At 43.2% G+C, this 22,102-nt stretch overlaps 1 protein-coding gene across 1 annotated transcript in view; it reads right to left on the reverse strand.

Annotated features, from left to right (window-relative positions):
- Nucleotides 1-15,946: 15,946 nt before the first annotated feature.
- TMEM154 (transmembrane protein 154) overlaps nt 15,947-22,102 on the reverse strand; it is a 32,957-nt gene continuing 26,801 nt past the window's right edge. Inside the window, exon 7 of the mRNA XM_045576566.1 lies at nt 15,947-17,645. Coding sequence (XP_045432522.1) covers nt 17,630-17,645 — 16 coding nt within the window. The 3' untranslated portion in view covers nt 15,947-17,629. The remainder of the gene's footprint in view (nt 17,646-22,102) is intronic.

Below are 22,102 nucleotides of genomic sequence, written 5' to 3' on the forward strand. Positions count from 1 at the left end.
TTAAATGAGCTGGGTGGGAGCTAAGTACAAGAGAGGTGTTAAAAATGCTGACGAAGCCCTGGTGTGGCTCGCCGTGGCTCTCGGGTCAGGTCAGCCACCAGAAACACCCTGTGGCTCTGCGTTTAGCCTGGGCCGCTCACATGCCAGATGCGAATGTTTCACAGGGCTCAATGGTACCCCCTCTGGGAGCTGGTGAACTTTCCCAAACTTACCCATAATCTCTTCTGTCCCCTCACCTTTGAGATCCGTTGAATCACTGTTTTCTTCCTGCTCCTTAACTGAGAAAATCAATAACCTTCATATTCTAAGCATCTTTCTAGATTCTGCTGGAGGCTGCCCTATCATAGCCCAGCCTTTCATAATAGCCCAGACTTTGAACTCTTGGTAAATTTGAGCTTTAATATTTAATATTTCAACATAATACCATTTAGGAGCATTGTATTTGTCTTTGGAGGTACTTGACCCTAAAACACTACCATAATCGCTCTAATAGCTTGCTGTTTGGAACCAGAAGTGGTTCAAAAAACATAGATAACTTCATTTTCAGCACATAACATAAACTGTGTTTATTTCCAAATCAGAAATAGAGTTCAACTGGGTGGCTGGGGGAAACTAACCTCTTTCGTCAGGCAGATGGAAGTGTACTGCGGAGCATCCCTAAGCAAAACCCATCCTTTCGCTTCTTCAGTGTGCACAGCCTTTGAGCAGCACTGAAATGGCCCTGGATTTGCAATCATTTTCTAACACCCCACACCCTAGCCTTGAGCTAAAGGTAAGAGTCCTTGGCATGAACAGAAACCAGAAACTAGTTTGGGGCAGTATGAGAGAGATAAAAGAAAGCTAGTGTATGGGCTCAGGACAGCTTCCTGGAAGCCAGGTGTTAACTTTCACAGCAGTGTCGTTGTCCCGTTCATTTTCTAAGTGTCGTGGGCTAATTAGATACCACTGGGGCTGCCACATCTTCACACTGCAATGAGTGTGCGAAACAAGAAACAAATGTTCCCCGTACTCCTCAGCAAATTCAGTTCCTTTGGTCTTTCTCCCTTCTTTAATGAAACGTCTTTTGGATTACAGCAGTGAATACATGGCTAACAGAGATAAGAATGAGCCAGAAACTCCCCACTCTGTAGTAGAGAGGATATGGGGGACACTCCCCCTTTCTGCTCCTGGACCTGCAGGTCTCAGGGTGTGATACCAGGCTTACTGTGTTGTATTAGGATGAAAGGGTCTTGATGAAATCCCAGGGCAAGACCACATCCATGTGGTCAGAGGGAGGAGTTTTCCCAATTGGCGGGGAGTAGAGAGGGGGAAAGAGAGAGAGTTTATGTGTGGTCACTCCCAAGGAAGGAGGCTGGACATCCGTAGGAAAGTGGGAAGACCAGGCAGGCAGACAGGAAGGGCAACCCCTTCTCCTCATGGTCCCCTCCTGTCCTTGGGCCAAAATTTAGACATTTTCTGATCCCCTGCCTGAGGGGGAGAGAATCAGGAGGCCTCCGTCATGGAGACCACCTGGGAGCATGGCCGGTGTGGCAGCGTGTGGCCACTCTCTGGTTTTCCTCTAGGATTGCTTTGTGGATTTCAGCCTGGGCCTGGTGTGAGGAATGACAGTCTTCGTCTGGGCCAGTGTGTTCTGCGGGGAGCTGTGTCTCATGCAGGAGCGGCCCAAAGGGATGGTGAACACTGGGAAGCAGAGGGCACCTGGCCGCCAGCCCCGGTGGTGCTTTTCCCTCAGTGGCCCACTTTAGAGGCACTTTGCCTAGTCGTTATGCAAAGCAGTTTGTCTTGAGCCAGACTTGGTGGCTTTCTGTCTCAGTCCTGTAACTTGTTGGTTGTTGATCTTGGGCAAGTTAGCCTCTTGGGGCCTCAATGTCATTGCTTTTGACAGGGGGATATTAGCAAGTTACTTGTGAGGAGTAAATGAGTCCATTTGGTAATATGTCAATGCTGCATGAGTATTAGCTTGTATCTGAAGATGGAGGATGCTGTTGCATTTCCTTACAAAAGTCTTAGGACCACTGGTGAAGTGGGTGAGCAGCTGCATATGGCAAGGCCAAGCAGAAGAAGGAGGCTGGGAAGAGGATCAGAGAAAAGGACAATGTGGCCACCAGTGGGTGAAGGGCAGGGGTAAGAGTTCAGCTTGGACTTGGGACCCAATGATGGTAACAAAAAGAGTGGAATCAAATGAATCAACCCCACATGAAACATAACTGTTCTGTGTTTTATGATACAGTGACCTGGAGCACAGACTCGAAGGCTATTGGGTACAGCAGCTCAACGAGGAGCTGATGAAAATTTTTAGTCATACAGGGAGTCTGTTTGGCTCTTGTCTGGTGCTGCTTCTTGTAACGCACAAGGTCAGCTGGTCTCCCGTGAATTTGGTTTCCTAGGGCTGCTGTAACAAATTGCCACAAATTCAATGGCACAAAACAAAGGAAATTAATTCTCTCCCAGTTCTGGGTGCTGGAAGTCTAAAATCAAGGTGTCTTCGGGGTTCCTTCTGGAGGAAACAGGGTTCAGGCTCAGCTCACTGGTTCCTCAGATTCTCCAGCTGCCAATAGGAATTTCCACTTGGACAGGCTGCGGGCCAGGGTGCCTGCGGCCAGGCAAGCGTTTGCACAGAATAGCACCAGGGCAAACGCGGGAGGGAGGGGCTGCATAAAACACTATTCACATGTTTGTACTGCCCCTTTCCACATCAAACTGCTAAGCCTCCATCGGGGAATTGTCCAGGCTCCTCAGACCACAGCTGGCCCCAGAGAAGGTCAGAGAGCCCGGGGCAGGTCCCCTGCCCATAGAAACAGCTACATGTCTCACGGCTGGCCCAAGGGGCGTGGCTCCTGTCCTAAAGGATGGCCCGTGGAACCAAAGACGGCATTCCAGGCCACTTTATTCTCCAGTGGGCCAGAGCAAATCAACGCCCTTCCTCTCCTCTGGCTGGGTATTCTTCACGCAGCGGCTCTTAGCAACGGCCTCGTCCCCCCTGATTAGTGCTGCCATCAGAGAAATGATTGCTCAGCACAGTGAGTCATCTCAGATCCTGACACTGTAACCATTCCAGATGGTGAGAACATCGCGACCATAATGGCCCTTCCTGTCAGCGCAGGCTGCAGATTGTTCTCGGAACCACTGGGGACAGACACAAGCTTGTAGCCCGGAGAGATTTACAAGGTGTGGCTGTGAAGTAATGACACCGATGCCACCAGCTGGGCATGTGGGACTCAGTCGCTTGTCTTCAGAGCTCACGAGGGGCCGGAGTGCACAGCAACTGCAGGAAGCAAAGAACAAAAGGACACGTACGACTCAGCAAAAAGCCCAGCAAGACAGGAGCCGCAGGAGCTCAGGTGGCCTCCGGGGCCACGCTGTCATCAGGAAGGCTCTGTGGTCTTCTTTCCGACTGTCCCCTTGATAGGCTGCGGGCCTCCGAAGGGAAAATGGGCCTCCAATAGGTATGCACGCCTTTCAGTGTGAAGAAAAAGGGCCATCTGCAGTTGCTCAGGCAGACAGCAAAAAGACCCAGCTTTTTGGCATTTGGAATCCTCGGGGAGAAATATGCTACGTTAAAGGAGACTGAAGTCAGTTTTTAGAATTTGTGCAAATGACTTCATGAAGCTGGTTGAGTTAAATAGTTCCCCCTCACCCCATCTCCTCCACCCACCCAAATGTCTGGTGTCTTTGGAGAGCCGTGGAGTGTACTAAGCACCGCTAAATTTATGTTTCCTATTTCCAAGCTTAACATGATAAAAAAAAAAAAATAGTGCCGCGTGAAGCCTCATCATCATTATGGCAAAGAGAAGCGCTCGTTTCACAATTGGTTGTTTAAAGTTAAGAGTAAATCAAGGGAGCAACCACTGAAAAGATGACGCATGGGCTTAATTCCATGTTGTTACAGAGCTCGGCAGCTGAGTTAATCTATACGTGGCAATGCTGGCAGGCGGCTCCCCTTGGTAATAATATTCATTTTTATGAAGGGCTCATTTATTTTTTATACGATCCTCTTTAGCCCTGCCCTCGCTTCCCCCCTCTGTACTGAGTCTGGCTCCCAAGACTCTGAAGGTGGAAGAGGAAGCAGAGCCCTGCATTTTAATGGAGGGAAAGAGCAGGCTGCTAACTTCAGACAGCTCCACAGCCGTGAGAAATGAAGAGGAAACAAAATTAGGAAAACACATCAGGGGCAGGAATTGGCGTCAGAAGTGCCAGTTAACCGGTTACTGACTGAGTCTACACCCTGTGTATCTTCGTAGGTGTTTGTTCCCAGTCCAGGCGGTGACTCATCATGACATGATAGCGGCTCTCTCCCATCCGCTCACCTCCTGCAGGAGGAAACTTCATATGCATGAGGCGTTTATCTTTTTCATCTAATCACTTGAAGAATCAGAGGAGCATAGGGGGGGAGAGGGGGAGGGGAAGTGCAACCCCCAAAGGGAAAAATGCTTCATCTTAAAGGCTGTGGGGCATGGTGGGGTGGGGATGGGGCTGGTGGTGGCTCCAGCTCCTATTGGGGTGGTGTGCATGTTTATAGCAGGGCCTGGGCCTGCAACGGTCCGGTTGTCACTGCTGAGCAGTTCCTGTGTTTTCTCTGCCCACCAGGCTCTCTGCTCTTTCTATGTTTTTCTGCCTGTTTACCCTTGAAGCTGTCCCCCATTTCGCCCCAGAGCCCTCCCTCTGCACAGCCCCCCTCCTCCTCCGCAGAACAAAGATGCAAATTGGGAAAGGGATGGCTTTTGGGGGTTGCAGGTTCCAGCTGAAGGAGCGCTAAGACTCCTCCAAACATACGAGAGGCAACAGAGCCACGCCGTTGAGAAGTTGGGCTGCAGAGTCTGGCTGCTCACTAGATGCACGACCCTCAGCCAAGTGCCTAATCTTGTGCCTCCATTTCTGGGAAATCCATACAACCGTAACACCTCTCTCAGAGGTTTGTTGGAGATTTAAATGAGTCAGGGCAGATGGAGAAACTGAGGCCTATGGAAGCAAAACAGCTTTCCCCAAGTCACCCATTGGTGAGCGGTGGAAGCAGAAGCCTCAGGAGAGAAGTGCAGGGGCATTCCCACTGAGGATGCTGGACCTTTCCACACAAATGCACACCCTGAGGGCTGGCTCTTCGGTTGGCGAACAGTTCTGGCCTCACTGCCACCTTTCTGCATTTCCAAATAAAACCAGAATCCGGTATATGCCCAATGAAAATAAATTAATTTTAATGTGGATCTCACTTATACTGCCCATGGATTTTGCTTATTTCATTTGGTAATTTAAGTGAGATTTTACCTCTTTTTTTTTTTTTTTTTTTTTAAGATAGGAAAACCATAACTACAACTATTTCTCAGCCTTTCAAATCCTATCACAATTACTAATTAAACACACAACTAATGTAAAGTAGCAAAGAGTAGATAATGACAGTTGGGGGAAATGACAGCAATAAAGGGGGAAGGTAGGAAAAATATTGCAGAACAGATATCTGTGTCTTTCCTCTAAGTAATGATGTCTTGGGAAAATGTTATTAATGGATCATGCACTTGTCATCCTATTGTAAGTAATTCAAGGCCAGAATCTGACTAGGTCTTTTTAAACTATCCCACAACACTAAGCTCAGTCTTATGCAAACAATCAAACTGTGTCACCTGCTGAACAGGAGAGGAAGTTGAGGAGAAAGTGAACTAGTGAGAGAAGGGATATGTGAGGGTGAGAAAAAGGAAATGAAATCAAGGATTGGAGGAAGACGGTGTCTGGCTAGTCTTTTATAGGACCGGTGTGTTTAGAAGGGGGTCAGGTGTCATGGAGCAGAGTGGCAGGGTTTGACAGGTAGGCCATGAGGAGTCCAAAGAGGCACATACGTTAGGATGACAAATGCAAAAAGCTAGAGTGATAGAATTGAAAGCTAGGGTATATTAAGAAGCTACCTCTCCAACTTCATATCTCTTAACAGACAAACAGCTCAACCATCTGAGATGGATAGCTGTCTGTTCTAGTTTCATTCATTCATGTTGTATTTGTCCACTGACTCATATTATAGTATTGGATCGGCAACTAAGTAATTGCGTGTTTCACACATATATGGCTTCAGTTGAATTTTTAGGTTTGCAGACGTAGTACAAATGTAAAACACATTTTGTTATTTGATAGTTGGCTATTCAGCTGTTAATCAGTAAAAAAAAGTTTTTTGATCTGTTTTGTAGTTTTCGTTTGGCGTTCGTTGAAAAATGGAAAATCAAAAGGAACATTTTCGTCATATTTTGCTTTTTTATTTCCGCAAAGGGAAAAACGCATCGCAAGCTCATAAAAAGTTATGTGCTGTTTATGGTGACGAAGCCTTAAAAGAACGGCAGTGTCAATAGTTCCAAAAATATTTGTTGTTTTCTAATAACAACAATAATGATGACTGCCGTTTATCATTATCACAGTGCCTGCTCTGTACCATTCCCATATGATGCACAGATGAGGAGCGGAGGCTCAGAGCAGCTGAGTAACTGCCCAAAGTCACACAGCTGGGATCCAAATCCAAGTCTGTTCCATGCCAGCCTGTCCTTTGAAGCAGGCATCATGTTGAATAAAGTCAGTCCTTCAGGCACGTTCAGATGGGGCTGCTGGAGCCTCTTCCAGGCTGTTCTAGCACTTCATCCAGGGAATCTGCTTCTTGTCCCTGCTCTGCCCCCAGGTGCTGTGTGACATTTCCCACATCCCTTTTGGGCCAAGTCTCTTCATCAGCAAAATGCAGAACCTGAACGAGGTGATTACTGAAATTCTTTGTGGCTCTAAAATGTCACGTATCTGTTACTGGGTACTCATTTCTCACATTTGGGGGAACATTTATGAAACTTCACATTTCTCTAGACCTCATCTACTCTGTTTCCCCGAAAATAAGACAGTGTCTTATATTAATTTTTTTCTCCCAAAGTTGCGCTAGGTCTTATTTTTAGGGGATGTCTTATCTTTCCATGCGCTAGGTCTTATTTTCGGAGGATGTCTTATTTTCGGGGAAACAGGGTAGGCTGTTGCTTCCTGTGGTGGAATCAGCTATTGCCGATCTGATATACGTTATCCTTAGTAGGAGACTCTTTGGCTTTCTTCAAGGTACCTATCTAAAAGGCTACATTTTTTTTTTTTTTTTGGCTTTTACTTAAAGCAAGATGTATCTCTTTCTAAATTTTGGCCAATGAAATAGATGTAAGTGGATCAGGCTTCCAGGGGAGTTTGTTTCATCTTCCCCTTCTTCTTTCCTGCTTCCAAAAAGAGGTTTGATGACTACAGCTCCAGCAGCCATCCATCCACATGCAGAAGAACGTGGCTCTCTAATGACAATGGAGCCACCTTACCAACCCTGGGCTTCCTATCTCCAAACTTCTTTTAGGTGTGAGGGGGAGGGGAAAACTCAAATGTAAAAGCCTCTGCAGTTTTTTGGGTTTTTTTAAAGATTTTTTTTTTTTTTTTTATGCTACATGCAGGCAAACCAATTTTCACCGATATAAACTACTAACTCTTCGCTCTTCTGTTCTTTAGCTGTAATATTTTCCTTAGATTGTAATGTTGAATTTACTACAAACTGCTGTACAAATTGATGATCTCCTGGCACCTCTGAATCAGTACAGACAATACTAGATTTATAATCATCCTAGAAAACCATTTCTCCGGTGTTCCCTGTTGCAGTAAATGGCAACACCAATTTTCCTGTTGTTAGTGTTCCAAAGCCCAGTGTTTAGCATTCATTCCTCTTATTCCACCCGTTATCAAATCCTATGGATTCTCCACTCATTGATCTAACATTTGAGGGCATGGTATCTCAAGATATGATTGGTGCTGAGGCTAAAAGGGTAAGCCAAACAGATATTTCTCTGCTCTCATGATGCTTAACAATCAAGGGCAGGCATTATCTATTCTCATGACGTTTATAATCAAGAGAGGCGTTAGCTGAATAATCACACAAACACATGTAAAATTGCAACAGCAGCAAGTGCTGCAGGAAAAGAAACTGAGAACATACAATGGGGGCTGGGGAAGGCTTTGACTGAGCTGAAACCTAAAGGATGAGTGGGACTTACTGTCGCCAAGAAAAGGGAAGGTGAGGGGGGAGGGTTATTTTGCTCCCATTTTTGAAAGTCTTCAAGAGCTCCTCACTTCCTGCTACTTGAAATCCAGCTTCCTAAGCCAGCATTCAAGGCGTCTGGCCTCCTGGGCAGCCTTCATCACCTGCCACTCTCCCTCACACTCCTGTGCCCCAGCCATGTTGTACTGCACTGCACTTCCCTGTCTCTGTGCCTTTCCGCATGCTCTCCCTGCGACCTGGAATGTCAGCTTCTGGGATTGACTGCTTGTCAAAACCTCAGGGAAGGTAGGAAAATTTAGGCTCTGCTCCAAGTCAACTCTCTCTCTGAGGCTTTGCTGTTCTCCCCAACCTATTCATCTTTCCTCCTCTGTGTCTCTGAGCCCTGCAACTACTTCTCACTAGGAACTTGTTACTCTCTGCATTTGTGCACACACCTTACCTTCCCAAACAGCTTGATGGGAAGATCCTGGCTTCCTTTCTGCAGCTGACAAATCCCACTGTGCCCTTCTTAGAATAAGGGGTCAACTGAAGGAGCAAATAACTGATACTCAAATATGTGGGCAAATAGCACCCGGGGTCACACTTTGTACGATTTCTTTGTGGTCAATAAAAATGGCATATGACATGGTGGCCCTGGTAACATGAAGGCTAGTTTTGGACACAGATTACTTGGGTTCAAGTTCCATCTCTACTACATACTACCTGTATGGCCACGATGAGCAAGTTGCCTCCTGTCCCTGTGCCTCAGTTTCTTTATCTGTAAAATGGGGTAATAATATACTTTCCTAGAGAGGTAAGCGAGTTAATGCTGATGGAGGACTTAGACAAGTACCTGTTACATACTAAGTACTCAATAAAAGTCTTTGTCATCCTCTCATTTCCACTTAGGACTCTCACTGTGTGAGAAGGCACATGCAGGCCCACTGTGACCTAATGACCTAGAAATCGGCGCCAGAGTCCTGGGCAGGATAATTTCCTGCAAGCTGTTCTGCAATGGGGGCCTTCCAACAACTCCATATAGTAACAAAACGGACCTGGCATGTCCTTCTTCTTGTTTTGCAGATTTCCAGTTTGTACTCCTTCAGCCTCTGAACTGGGAACTTCATAAGGGCAGGGACCATAACATACAGGTCTATTCAATTGTATTGCACAGTAGTCACTGCTAAGAGCATTCACATGGATCAACTCATGTGAGGGAAGCAGGGCACAGAGAGGTTAGGCACCCTGCCCAGGGACACACAGCCAGCATCCAAACGCAGCCAGTGTGGCTGACAGGCTATGGACTCTCCTATGCTACCCCACCTCCCATTCGTATCTTTAATACCTGGTGCATAGCGGGCACTCCATACATGTTTGCCAGATGAATGAATGGATCCCAGCGGCATCTTCAGGGGAGCCCTCTAGTATTTTCTCTATTCAAGATTTCTGGCTGGCTTCCTCTCTCACTAACCATTTTAAATCCTCCGATGGGAGCTTTGCAAGTAAGTGTCAAAAGATATTTATGCTGCACGAATATTAGCCCTAAAAATCAGGATTTTTTCTATGTTTTGGTTCTTAATATTTCTACCTTGGTTAATGAAAACTTACTCTATTATTTAACACGTAGTGGAAAAGTAATACATATTAACGATAGAACAGTTAGAAAATATAAAAAAAAAATGCACAAGAAGGAAATGAAAAGCATTAGTAAGTTCACCATCCTGAGTACCTGGCTCATTATCAAGTTCTGACGCTCTGGATGTGGATTAGTAAGTGGAATGTATATAGTGATGGATAACTGTGGGCTTGGCTGCTCCCAAATGCCCTGAGTGTGACCACAACACTGGTTCCCTTTATAAACTTCTCTCTGCTCCACCCCCCACCACCACCCACACCCCGCCCTCATATTCTCTTCCCACAACCAATCATGCAATCAACAAATCAAACACCCACCCACCTAGCCAACCACATTCCCCTACACACACCTGTGGCCATAGACACAAATGTCAATCCCGGTCAGTCCCAACACCCATTTTCACAAGGTTAGACATGAAATCCAGACTGTCTAATCTATTTCTTTCTGGTAGACGTTTCTTAATTTGATTCAAGGAAAGAGATTTCCCTTCTGCTCTGATGGTGAAGATAGAAAGATGAGCTCCCTGGAGCTACTAGCTGCAATAGTTACCGCCTTCTGGAGAAAGTTGGTCTCAGAGGGAAGGAAAGACAAAAAACAGAAGAAGCCTTCTTGTGCTGGAGTCCCTGGTCTGGCTGTCTCCGAGGGCAGCAAATTCCTGCCCTTGTCCAGTTTGGCTGTGTGAGCCCATAGTTCCTTTTGGTCTGGATTAGTTTGAGTTGGACATTTTTTCTCACTGGAACCAAGTGTCTTATTTAAACAAACACACCAACATTGTGTTAAAGGAGAGAAAACTAGGTGAAGCGTATTTATTTAGGATTTTTTTTTTTTTTTTTTACTTACTTGAGGGAAAGTGTTGGACCTTGCCGTGTCCACGCCTCATATTGCCTACAGTGGATCTGGCCAGAGATGTAGATGCTTGCCCGCTCCCTCAGGTGATTCACTTAGCTCCCACCACGCCCACAGCGCTGGGAGGAGTCAGGTCCCAGCCCAGGTCTGTTACTCATGCCCTCTCCAGGCAGCTGGGTTTCCCAACTTACCAGGAAGGATGGGCTACGCTGGCAAAGAGAAGGTAGTGGCTATCTAGTGTCCTTCCCAACCTCGGCCAGGCTGACCACCGTTCTCTGTGCATAGTGGCCAATAAAGGTAGACTTTGGATAGCTCAACTCCGTTGTGGAAATCACCAGAATGCTCTCTAGCCTGCTCTTGTCTGACCCTTACTTCTACTTTGTAGCTCAGATTTGACTCCTTTCCTGCACCTTTGGTCTTCACAACCAACCCTGGTTCCCCTGTTTCACCAGAGAACTCCCTAAGTCCTTCTTCCCACGTTCTCCCTCACTCCTCCCAGCCCACTAAGCTCTCCTGGTCCCACTCAGAAAACAAATCTCGACATTAATTCCTTTGGCAACTTCCCAGATCTATTTCTGAAGGCAGAAGGCTGTGCAGTATGAGCAAAGAGGGAGGGTGGAGGCCCTCAGGGATGGCACAAGGGGGATATGAGCAGAGAGGCACAGCCACGTGGGGTAGAAAGTCAGCAGCACCACTTGTAACAATGATGGAGAAATTTCCTGCCCAGAGAAGAAGTATTTTGTATCTTTTTGCTTGTATCATCACCCAGAATAGATTATTGATACTTTTAATTGATAAAACTTGTTTTTCTTTTCTCTGTGACCCTCCAAAGAACAAAGAAGAGGAGCCCAGAGCTAAGGAAGAAAGAGTTGCTGAGAGGTTTTAATGATCTGCTGAGCTCCTTCCCAGGTGTTCCTTCACCCTCCAATCAGGACCACTTTATCTCCTCCACCTCCACGTGCTTGTTAGTTCAATTATGATTGTTCTCCGTGTCCTTCCAGACTGATTCAAGGTGGCTAAAAATAGAATGCACATACAATAGGACAATTTCAAACAAGGATAAAAAAAAATGATATCAGAATCCATTAGATGTAAGGTGAGGAAAACACAATTAAACTGGAAAATGTGGAGAGAAAATGATGGTGGAAAATGAACAGTTCTCTATTTGGGTCCTGCTCTCACTGACAATGAAGACTAATTAGTTACTGGAGTAAGAGTGATGCAGTGACTCTTAACTCAGCAGGTGATTGGTTTTTCTATGATTACTGAGCATCTACTAGTGCCAAACACTGTTCAGGATACAGAGACTTTAAGTCTTTTTCATCTCTATTCTCAAGGTGCTCACACTCTATGTGAGGATGAGCATAAGGTCCCATTAGAACCTTATGTACTGAGTATCCATAAATTTATATGTGTCTGACCCACCCACACCAGTTCTGTGCCATGAATCATGCCTCATGTAGTGGATGAAACCAATTCTACCACCTACCAAAAATTATTGGACCAGAGATGTTTGTCCAGGCTCAAGATAGCCACATAGGCACTGGACTCAGAGGAGGTCAAATATTGCTAAGGACACTTGATGTGAGATTGCCTAATATATTTCCTCCACATTGCATGGGCTCATGCTCACTTTATCAGATTATATTTTCCAAAATGCTTATAACATATGTCCTATCCATTTGCTCTTCTCACAATGTTACCTTGACACCGCTTCCATTGAATGGTGGGATTTATGTCTTCTCTCCCTTGAGATTTGTGACTGTTTTAAACAACAGAGTATGACTTCTGAGTCTAGCTTATAAAAATGCCGTGTACTTCCACTTGGTTCTCTTGGGATACTTGTTCTTGGAACCTAGCTACCGTGTTGTACAGAAGCCCAAGAAGTCCTGTGTAATAAAAACCAAGGTTCCTGGCCCACAGACCTGCTGGGCTCCAAACCACTGCTCTAATCATTGAGAAACACAGCCAGGGCTATAAGAACTTTTCGAATTGATATTTCTTGCTTATGTAAAGACATATATAAATCAAAGAGTGCAATTATGAAGGCAACAATCCTACTTTTCATAGTCATAGAACTACATTAAAATTATTTCCCTTTAGAAGGATACAACCAGCATCTAGGGCATGTGCCCTGACCAGGAATCAAACAGGTGACCTCTTGGTTCCTGGGTCAAAGCTCAACTGCTGTGTCACACTGGCTGGGCAGTCATCAGCATTTTAGTAAACAAATATCTCACCTGATTGCCCCTTACTGCTTTTGTCTGCCAGCCTGATCACCCCCTACCCACTCCCTTGCCAGCCTGATGGAGGCTTAACTGCTCCCCTCCCAGCCCAATTGCCCCCAACTGCCCTATTGCTGGCCTGGTCACCCCTAACTGCCCTCACTTGCCAGCCTGGTTACCCCTGCCTGCCCTCCCCTCTTCTCCCCTGCAGGCCTGATTGCCCCCACTGCTTTCCCTTGCAGGCCTGGTCCCTCCCAACTGCCCTCCCTTGCTGGCATGATCGCCCACAACTGCAGGCCATCTTGCATCCACATGGGAGTGGCCAACTTGTGTGTTGGAGTGATGGTCAATTTTATATTACCTCTTTATTATATAGGACTATTACATAGGATATACTGTATATTTATATATGAATACCTGACATTAATAAAGCCCTAAGTCATAGAGGAAAATATTGTTATACATATTATTCTCAGCATGCAAGCTAGGAGGAAAAAACCTCAAGCCTCAATCAGTCTTTAAATTTTGATAGTTTTGCAAATCAGTTCTAATCGTAGCAATGGGACCATTTCTTAGATGAGGCTTGAAAGTAGAATTTATATGTTGCTGGGACAAAAGCCAAGTGATAAACACAACATTTGATGATCTTACTGATCTCCTGAGGAAATACTTTACAAGTTTGTAAAATGAGGAAGTATAATATAGTGGGGTTTGTTTTTTATATTATTCTCTCTAAACTTTACTTATCTTTATTGATATCAGAGAGGAAGAGAGAGGGAGAGAGAGATAGAAACATCAATGATGAGAGAGAATTATTGAATGGCTGCCTTCTGAGCCTGCAACCCGGGCATATGCCCTAACCTGGAATTGAACCATGACCTCCTGGTTCATAGGTTGATGCTCAACCACTGAATCACACCAGCCTTTAAAAGCAGGATGTACACATACTAAGTTATTACTGATTTGCCAGATTGTTTTTAACTTGTTGAATAATTATAATCCCTGCTCTTTCTGAAAGCTGGCATTTATTAAATTACAAATTTCCCATGTTCCTGATATTAGTTATAATTTCAAGCGTTTCACCTCAGTTAGAATAATACATGATTACTCTCATTGATTACTTAGTTTGTAGTATCCATATATTATTCATTTAGTCCATCCATGCTGACAAAAGAAGTGGAAAATGCTTTTTGTGAAATGTCCAGTTAGTTATAAAGCACCAAAGGCCAATGATGATAATGTGGTGTGAGCTCAGCGGTGTAATTAATGGGTCCCTCTGTACCTGAAGTTCAATTGTAAAAAGAACCCGTTCACCATGGGTTATCGTAAATAGTTCAACATTGTATTTATAATCTTGTACAGAACTGAAATTAAAGTATTGATGTTATTATAAGCTTGTTGGTTTAGGAATGTAACTTCTTAAAATATCATTTTTAAAAGAGCTGAAAGCATCTATAAAGTTGGTAAAAAATGTTTTATTTTATATAATTATATGGATTGTATCTCATGAGCATGTTATTTATAAAAGGTAACAGGGCAAAAAACAAACAAACAAACAAACAAAAAGCCCACTAGGCATCTACAAATAACCATCTTTAAAAGGACTAGGAGGAAAATAAAATTTTGGTGCTAGATAAGACAAAGGCAAAATCAAAGAACTGCTCAAAATAATAATAATAAGTCATTTGGTTATGACATTATTAATAACCAATTTGACTAGTTCCATTGCTCACTAATATACAGTGACTTTTCTGGTTATTATAAGATCCAAATAATGTAATATCTGATAAAGCTACTCTGGACTGTCTACAATAGATACTAAATGGAAACCCCAGAATTCACCCAGAGTATCTTCTGAGTGTGAAAAAAAGTGCTATGTGTAGTTAAAAAAACATTTTTAATCCAATTTTTTAACCACACTGAGAATTTTATTATAGCAGTGTCTTCCCAGTGTAAAACTATGCCTTATCACTTTATTACATTCATAATTTGTACTAATACTGACAGAAGTTAAAACCAGAGTCTCCATTTTATGTTTACTCATCAAAGAGCCTTCTTTCAGAGCTGGTACAAACTGATAGTCTAAACAACCAAAATAAATGAGTAGGTAAAAGTATTGCTTAAAGCACCCATTTCCATTGCTAGAGCTGTGAGGGTGTCAATGGAAGTATCTGTCACTCCATGGATGTCAAGGTTGATCCAATGCTGTGTGCTCGTGTTTGGTATGACAATGACCTTCTTAGAAAAGTCACATCACTGGGTAACGGTAAACACTTTCACATACTTATTAAAACAAGTTTCTTGCCCTGGCCAGTTTGGCTAAGTGGATGGTGCTTCGACCTGCGGACTAAAGGGTCCCAGGTTCGATTAGTTACGGGTTCTGGTTGGGGTTTGTGCAGGAGGCAACCAATCAATGTATTTCTTTCACATCAATGTTTCTCTGTCTTTCTCTCTCTTCCACTCACTCTAAAAATCAATGAAAAAATATCCTTGAGTGAGGATTAAAAAAAAACTAACAAGTTTCCTAAAAAGCAACAACAAAACACAAGTTTCCTTAGGAGTTCAGAGAGGCAATGTAATTAACCTAGTGTGCTTAAAATGTACAAAAATGCAATAAAATATCTATCTCTAAAATATTCTAGTCAGATTTTGCTCTGGTTCACTACTCAATTTGGGCAAATTGATTAGATTTTCACAAACAATAATCTGAAATATAAAATGAAATTTGGGTTTAAAATTTCTTGACATTACCATAAACCTATGATACCTATTAATTGGACAGTAATAAAAAAAGACCCAGGATGCTGAAACTGACCCTTGGCTGTTTTGACTCATACTAATTTCACATATCTTGGCAGAATTAACTACATTTTTAAAAATATAGTTATGCTGTGCAATTATAGAGGTTAGTACATTTTTCAGTTAAAACTCAATGACATGTTGCTGAAGTTGGCTTCTTCTAGAATTTGAAGTTATTTTAAATAGTGAATAAGAATATTTTTAAAAGATCATAAAATATTGCTTCATTGAATCTCTATCAAAGTAAGATTCCAAGACCCTTATACTTCTCAAAACTCCTAAAGTCCATTATATGATTGGGTTGGGTGAAATGTACAGGTCAAAGTGTTCAGCAAAAATCTTAGCTGCTTAGAGAAAGAACTAAGACTCTTCTGAGAGTCACACATCGATGATAAACAAACAAAAAATAACCAAAACAGGCAGAAATGGTGATTCAGAAAGTGACAATGTTGGCATAACTATCTGACAGTCACAAGTTGTGGACCACAAGCTCAACATGAATATATAAAACAGCAGTGGAAACAAACAAAAAATGTCATATTAGGATGTCCCAAAGAGAATATGACTGATAAATCTGTTGAAGTTAGATACCACGAAGACCGTCTTTTGCCAAAGCTCTATGTAGTGCCAGGATAGCAAGATAGCGGTGGTTAAACACGGCCAGACAGTTCTATCATTCACTGTGGGGCAAGACCTCCCTGATTTGGAAGCCTGCCTTCAAAGTTAAGGGCATAGTTCAGAAGGCACATATGAGGTAAGGGATTCTGACAGGGAGGAGGGGCTGTGTTAAAGCAGCCTTTCAAGCACGAGGCACCAAATTCAGCAGCAGATGTTTGATGAACCTTATCTCCCCTCAGTGTATATGGGAAGCAGTAAAATAAATAAAGCTTTTATTCTTTGTTTCTTTCCTGGAATAAAGTATCAGGTGGCATAGATGACCGGAGGACTGACTCTCCATTTGCTAGATTGCTTTAAAGGTCAGAATTTGAAAATTAAGGATTAACTGGAGATTGATAATACGTGAGTGGGAGTGATAAACAGGCCCTTCTGCATTTTGTGCCATTGCCTCTAGCGCGAGGATGTCAACAAATACCACGTAGAAATCACACAGAATGTCATCTCTGATGGGCTGATAGCGACTTCCTGGAAAGCTGAGATGAAGCGTGTCTCAACACCGAGTGAGTCAAGTGACATGGGCCACTATTTTATTTGCTATTCCCGTTTGGCTTGTTTCAAGTGACCTTAAAGATCTCAGAGACATACAAAGGTGGCAGGTCACCCCCACTCCCCACTCCCCCTATCTATATACTACGTGCAAGGGAGCTGTAGTGAGAACAACAACCAGCTTTGAGGACATGTGAACAAGTAGGGGATTTTTGCTGAGAAAGAAAGCATTTGCTCTTTCATCCAAGATTCCCATGCTTCTGACAAGTCCCCAAAAGTGACTCGATCTGGATGACGTGGGTCCACTGGTCACCAAACAACATCTCCTCAGGACTGTGGACTCTCACTGCATCCTCCTGACAGGGAGAAGCCAGTTTACCAACCTCCTGGGATGGTGTACTGTAGACAGTAAAACACCTGCTTTGCTTGCTGTCTTCTCCGTGAGACACTCGCCTAGAGAAACCTTCCTGCTGAGTGCAGTGGACCTATCACTTGACTAATCAGAGGAAATTATCCAAGGCTAATTAGGTAACAGTGTGACCCAGAAGGAAACAGACAAAACAGCTGCCTGATTTAAACCCTGAGGAATGAAGCAGAAAGGTACCAAGGACGCAGAGAGCATGGCCAGAGTGACCGCAGTCAATGAGAGGTCGGCTGAGAGGGAGGAACACCCTCTGATGAGGGGTGACTGTTATCTTAAGGCTCCTCCACCCTTGGCGATGGGTGTCAGCCAGGCCTTTTCCTTGGGCTTCTCAATAGCACATTCTTCCAAGTACAGGTGATGCCATCCCTAGGAAGAGTGGGCGTCGGGAGAAGCAGCAGAGGGTGCTTATGTCTATGTTGATTTGAAATTAATTAAATCTGTATCCTCTTCATCCTCTGTTGGCAGGCACAGCAGGCTCACCCCGGGCAGCTCCTCTTGGAGAACATTAGCACCATTCAGCTTTAGGATTCATTATCACTGCAAAAACACAGAACAATCAGTGTTTCCAAGAAGCTATCCAGTCCTGGTCACTCCACCATGGAGGTGACTCACAGTCAGCAAGCCAACAGCGTTCAGTTTACAATTTCTAAAACAAAGGTCAATTAGGGTATTTTTTTTTAAAATTATTCCTGAGAAGAAGATCCATGAAGGCCAAGAAATAATCCCTAACTGTTGCTCTAACATCCTTCCCTCGTGCTGACGTGGAGAGAGCCAGATGGAGTTGGGGGTTCCCCTTTTAATTAAATCTAATCCCATTCTCTTTGACACATGTGTCAAACACAAGGCCCGCGGGCCAAATCCGTCCCGCCAGGCCTTGCAATGTGACCCGCACTGCGCTGTCATCACTGCACTCCGCTGCGTTTCCATCACAATGACAGTTTATGACTGTTCAGTAAACCATTCGGCCCGCAATTTAGGCTGGATTTTAGATTTTGGCCCCTTCTCTGATTGAGTTCGACACCCCTACTCTATGAAGAAATGCCAATTGCCCCCCCCCCCCCACACACACACACACATACACGCTCACACCCTTTTAAAAAAAATTCCATGTGCTGTTTTCCCTGAAGAGTTTGTGGCCAGGGCATGATTTTCCCCTACCTGCCCCCCTCCCGCCAGCCCATTTTGTTCATATCAGGAGGTGCCCTCTCGGTGTCCTTTAGAATCTGATCATCAGGCATCCTGGGGGGTGCGTTGACATTAATGATGGACATCGTATTTGGGCATGACCATGCTGTCTGGCTAACTTGTGCTTTGTTTCTAACGTGGCTATCTTTGCCACATACCTGGCTCTGTGGCTTTTCCCCAGTAGGACCAAGCCACCATTCAGGTATCCCGGAAGGCAGGCCAGTCTCCCTCTCCTCTGTGTCTCTCTTTACTTTGGTGTCCCTTCACTCAGGTCCTAGTACATCTGAACTTGAAGCGACCTCTGTCTCCAAGGAAGTGCCTGAATGAGACTAATCAACACCACCTGGTGTCTCCTTGGTTTATAGGCGTGTATAGTCTGCCGTAGATTGTTCTTCTGACTCCTGCTTCGGTGCTCTCCTGCTCAGTGAAACACCCCGTGTTCCAAAAAGGACTCTAAGGCAACTTGATAGTCATAGACAGGCAGATCCATGAAAAAGGAGGGAAACATTGTGTGTGTGTGTTTGTGTTGTGAAGATGGGGAAGAGGTTGTGATAAGGAGGGATGATCAATGGGAAAGAAGGGGGAAGGTAGACGTTGTCAAAAGGACAACTTCTGTAGCAAAACTTATTTAAAATGGAAGCCTAGTTGAAAATTAAGACCCTTTTTCCCTAATATTCACCCGAGGATATTTTTTCCCCCATTGATTTTTAGAGAGAGAGTGGGAGGGAGGGAAGAAGGGAGGAGAAGGAGAGAGACATCGATGTGAGACATTTAGTTGCTGTCTCCCTCACCCTGACCAGGCACTGGGGATCGAACCTGCAACAAGATACGTGCCCTTGACCAGGAATCAAACCTGAGACCCCTCAGTCCGAGGGCCAAGGCTCTAGTCACTGAGCCAAACCAGCCAGGGCTTTTTATTTTTTTAAATCTGGAGAGTAGATGTAACAATGCACTGCACTTAAATCACCCTGAGCAACTTTTAAACTGAGCCAAGAAGTTTCATTTCTTGGAAATTGGTGGTAGCAAGATAAGATTTCTAAAATCCAGAGTGCATCTCCACAGAGCATGTCTCTTAATTCCATGTTTTCCTTTTGTTTACCTTAACATTTCTGCTGCTCCAAGCTGAGTGTATGACAAAGCTGGCTAGGAATGAGCACAATGTCTTTTTTGTCCACAACCCTGATCCGTGTCCAGCAGTTATAATAGAAGTGATATTAGCCGAAACCGGTTTGGCTCAGTGGTAGAGCGTCGTCTCCGGACTGGTTCGATTCCGGTCAAGGGCATGTACCTTGGTTGCGGGCACATCCCCGGTAGGGGGTGTGCAAGAGGCAACTGGTCGATGTTTCTCTCTCATCGACGTTTCTAGCTCTCTACCTCTCTCCCTTCCTCTCTGTAAGAAATCAATAAAATATATTTTTTGAAAAGAAAAAAGAAAAAAAAGAAGTGATATTAATTATATAACACCAATCCATATTCATTGTTGAAAAAATAGAAAATACAAATAAGCAAAAAAATATTAACAAGCTCACAACACTTATCGTTTTGCTATTTACTCTCCCAAACTTTTTTTCTGTGATAATGATATATGTCCCTTTTGTACAAAAATGGGATCATATTATGCATAGTGTGTAGTAATCTGCTTTATTCACTCTGATTCACATATAGGCATCTTTTCTTGCTAATAAATATAAAATACCTTTTTAGTGTCTTATAGAGAATTCCATTATCACTAGACCCCCCCCCCCTCCCCCAAGTATATTGTTTTAACACATAAGTTTATTGTTAAACATTTTGGCTATTTCCAATTTTTTGTTTTTATCTATTATAAAATTGCTGCATACTTCCAGTTATTAAGCTTTGCATAAATAGCTAGAAGAAGAATTGCTAGTTTAAAGTATTTTTAATTTTGAAGCTTGACTAGCCTGCTGCCAATTACCCTCTTCCCTAGAAATTTTGTATAATTTATCTTCTCTCAATGCTTTCCTTTAGGGAAATATGCTTTTCCCCACATTCTCTCCAATAATGGATTTTTACTGTTTTGGGTGGAAATAGTACAGTATTTACCTTTACTTTTTTCATTATTATTTATTTCTAGAAAGAATAAACATTTTTCAAAGCTCTATTGGTAATTGAATTTCTTTTTCTGAATTGCTTATTGGTACTTTTCTCATAATGAAAATGGATCAATCTTTTTTTTTTATTAGTTTGTGTATTAATAATAATTTTTTTTGTTCATCATGAACAAACACTTTTCTCCAGTTTGTCATTTCCCTTCTAATTTTATATACGGTGGTTTTGAAGTACAGAAAATTTGAGTTTTTAATGTAGTTAAGGCTATCATTTCCTGATATGGTTTCTGACTTTGTGTCATGCCTTGAAACTAGTCTCTACCTTAAAATTATAATAATATTTGTTTATAATTTTTCTATATTTTTTTATATTTGACATTTATAATATATTAGAGGTTTACATATACTTGAGGCTATTTTATTGTTATTAAATTCTATTCCATTAATAATTCTCATTTGATTCTGTGTGTACATAGTTGTAATGATTGGAGCATATTCCCTGCAAATCCTGGCCCTTCCCTACTACCTCACAATTACTTTTTCCTTCTTTTAGAATTGTCCTGACTATTTAGACACAGTGATTCTTCCAGATCAAATGTTCATTGGGATCTTTAAGAGACAGGGTTGGGCCGAAACCAATTTGGCTCAATGGATAGAGCGTCGGCTTGGGGACTGAAGGGTCCCGGGTTTGGTTCCGGTCAAGGGCATGTACCTTGGTTGCTGGCATATTCCCAGTAGGGGGTGTGCAAGAGGCAGCTGATCAATGTCTCTCATCGATGTTTCTAACTCTCAATCTCTCTCCCTTTCTCTCTGTACAAAATCAATAAAATATATAAAATAAAATAAAAAGAGACAGGGTTGGTTTTAAAATGATAAAAATTTAAAATGATTTAAAATGAAAATCCTTTCATTTAGGAGCACAGTATGTCTCTCCATTTATTTAACTATTTTAAAATAGTTAAATCTTTAATAGTTAAATTAAAATTTGAACAATTTCTTTTTATGTTATCCCATGCATTTTTTGGTTATGTTTATGCCTGGGTATTTCACATCTTGTGTTGCTTTTATGGTAGTGTGAATGCTGGATGTGCTAACCGTGGCTTTTTGGCCTAGGAGGCAGAGCAGAGGGTCTGATGGCCAGATCTTAATCCATGGCTCAGCCACTTCCGTGTTGTGTGACCTTGGGCAAGTTAGCCTTTCTTAGCCTCAGTTTTCTGTTCTCATCTCATCTGCAAAACATACCTAATAATACCATGCACCTTATAGAGTTGTTGTAAAGAATAAATGAGACTCTTAGATGGAACGGGGGTGGGGGGGGCTGGGGGGGGTGTAAGGAGGGGGTCAGGAAGAGATTAACCAAAGAACTTACATGTATATATTATATGTATAATTTATAAACACAGGCAATAATGTGGTGAAGGCCTGGTAGAAGGGAGAGGGGTGTGGGGTGGAGGGGATCAAATGGGGAAAAACAGGGACATCTGTAATACTTTCAGCAATAAAGATAAAATAAAATAAAAAGAATGAGAAAATGTAGGTTAAAGTACTATACCCCAGGCCTAATGTACAGGCACTTGAATGCATGTTATTATTATTAGTTTTTAAGCTGCTAGCACTTGGTATTCCCAGGCAGTCTCCTATCTAAGTGCTAACCAGGCCCGACCCTGCTTGGTTTCTGAGATCTAACGAGATGGGGCATGTTCGGAGTAGAATGGTCATAGACTGCATGCTATTCTTATT

The sequence above is a fragment of the Pipistrellus kuhlii genome, unplaced genomic scaffold, assembly GCF_014108245.1.
Source record: "Pipistrellus kuhlii isolate mPipKuh1 unplaced genomic scaffold, mPipKuh1.p scaffold_m20_p_8, whole genome shotgun sequence".
Taxonomy (NCBI): domain Eukaryota; kingdom Metazoa; phylum Chordata; class Mammalia; order Chiroptera; family Vespertilionidae; genus Pipistrellus; species Pipistrellus kuhlii.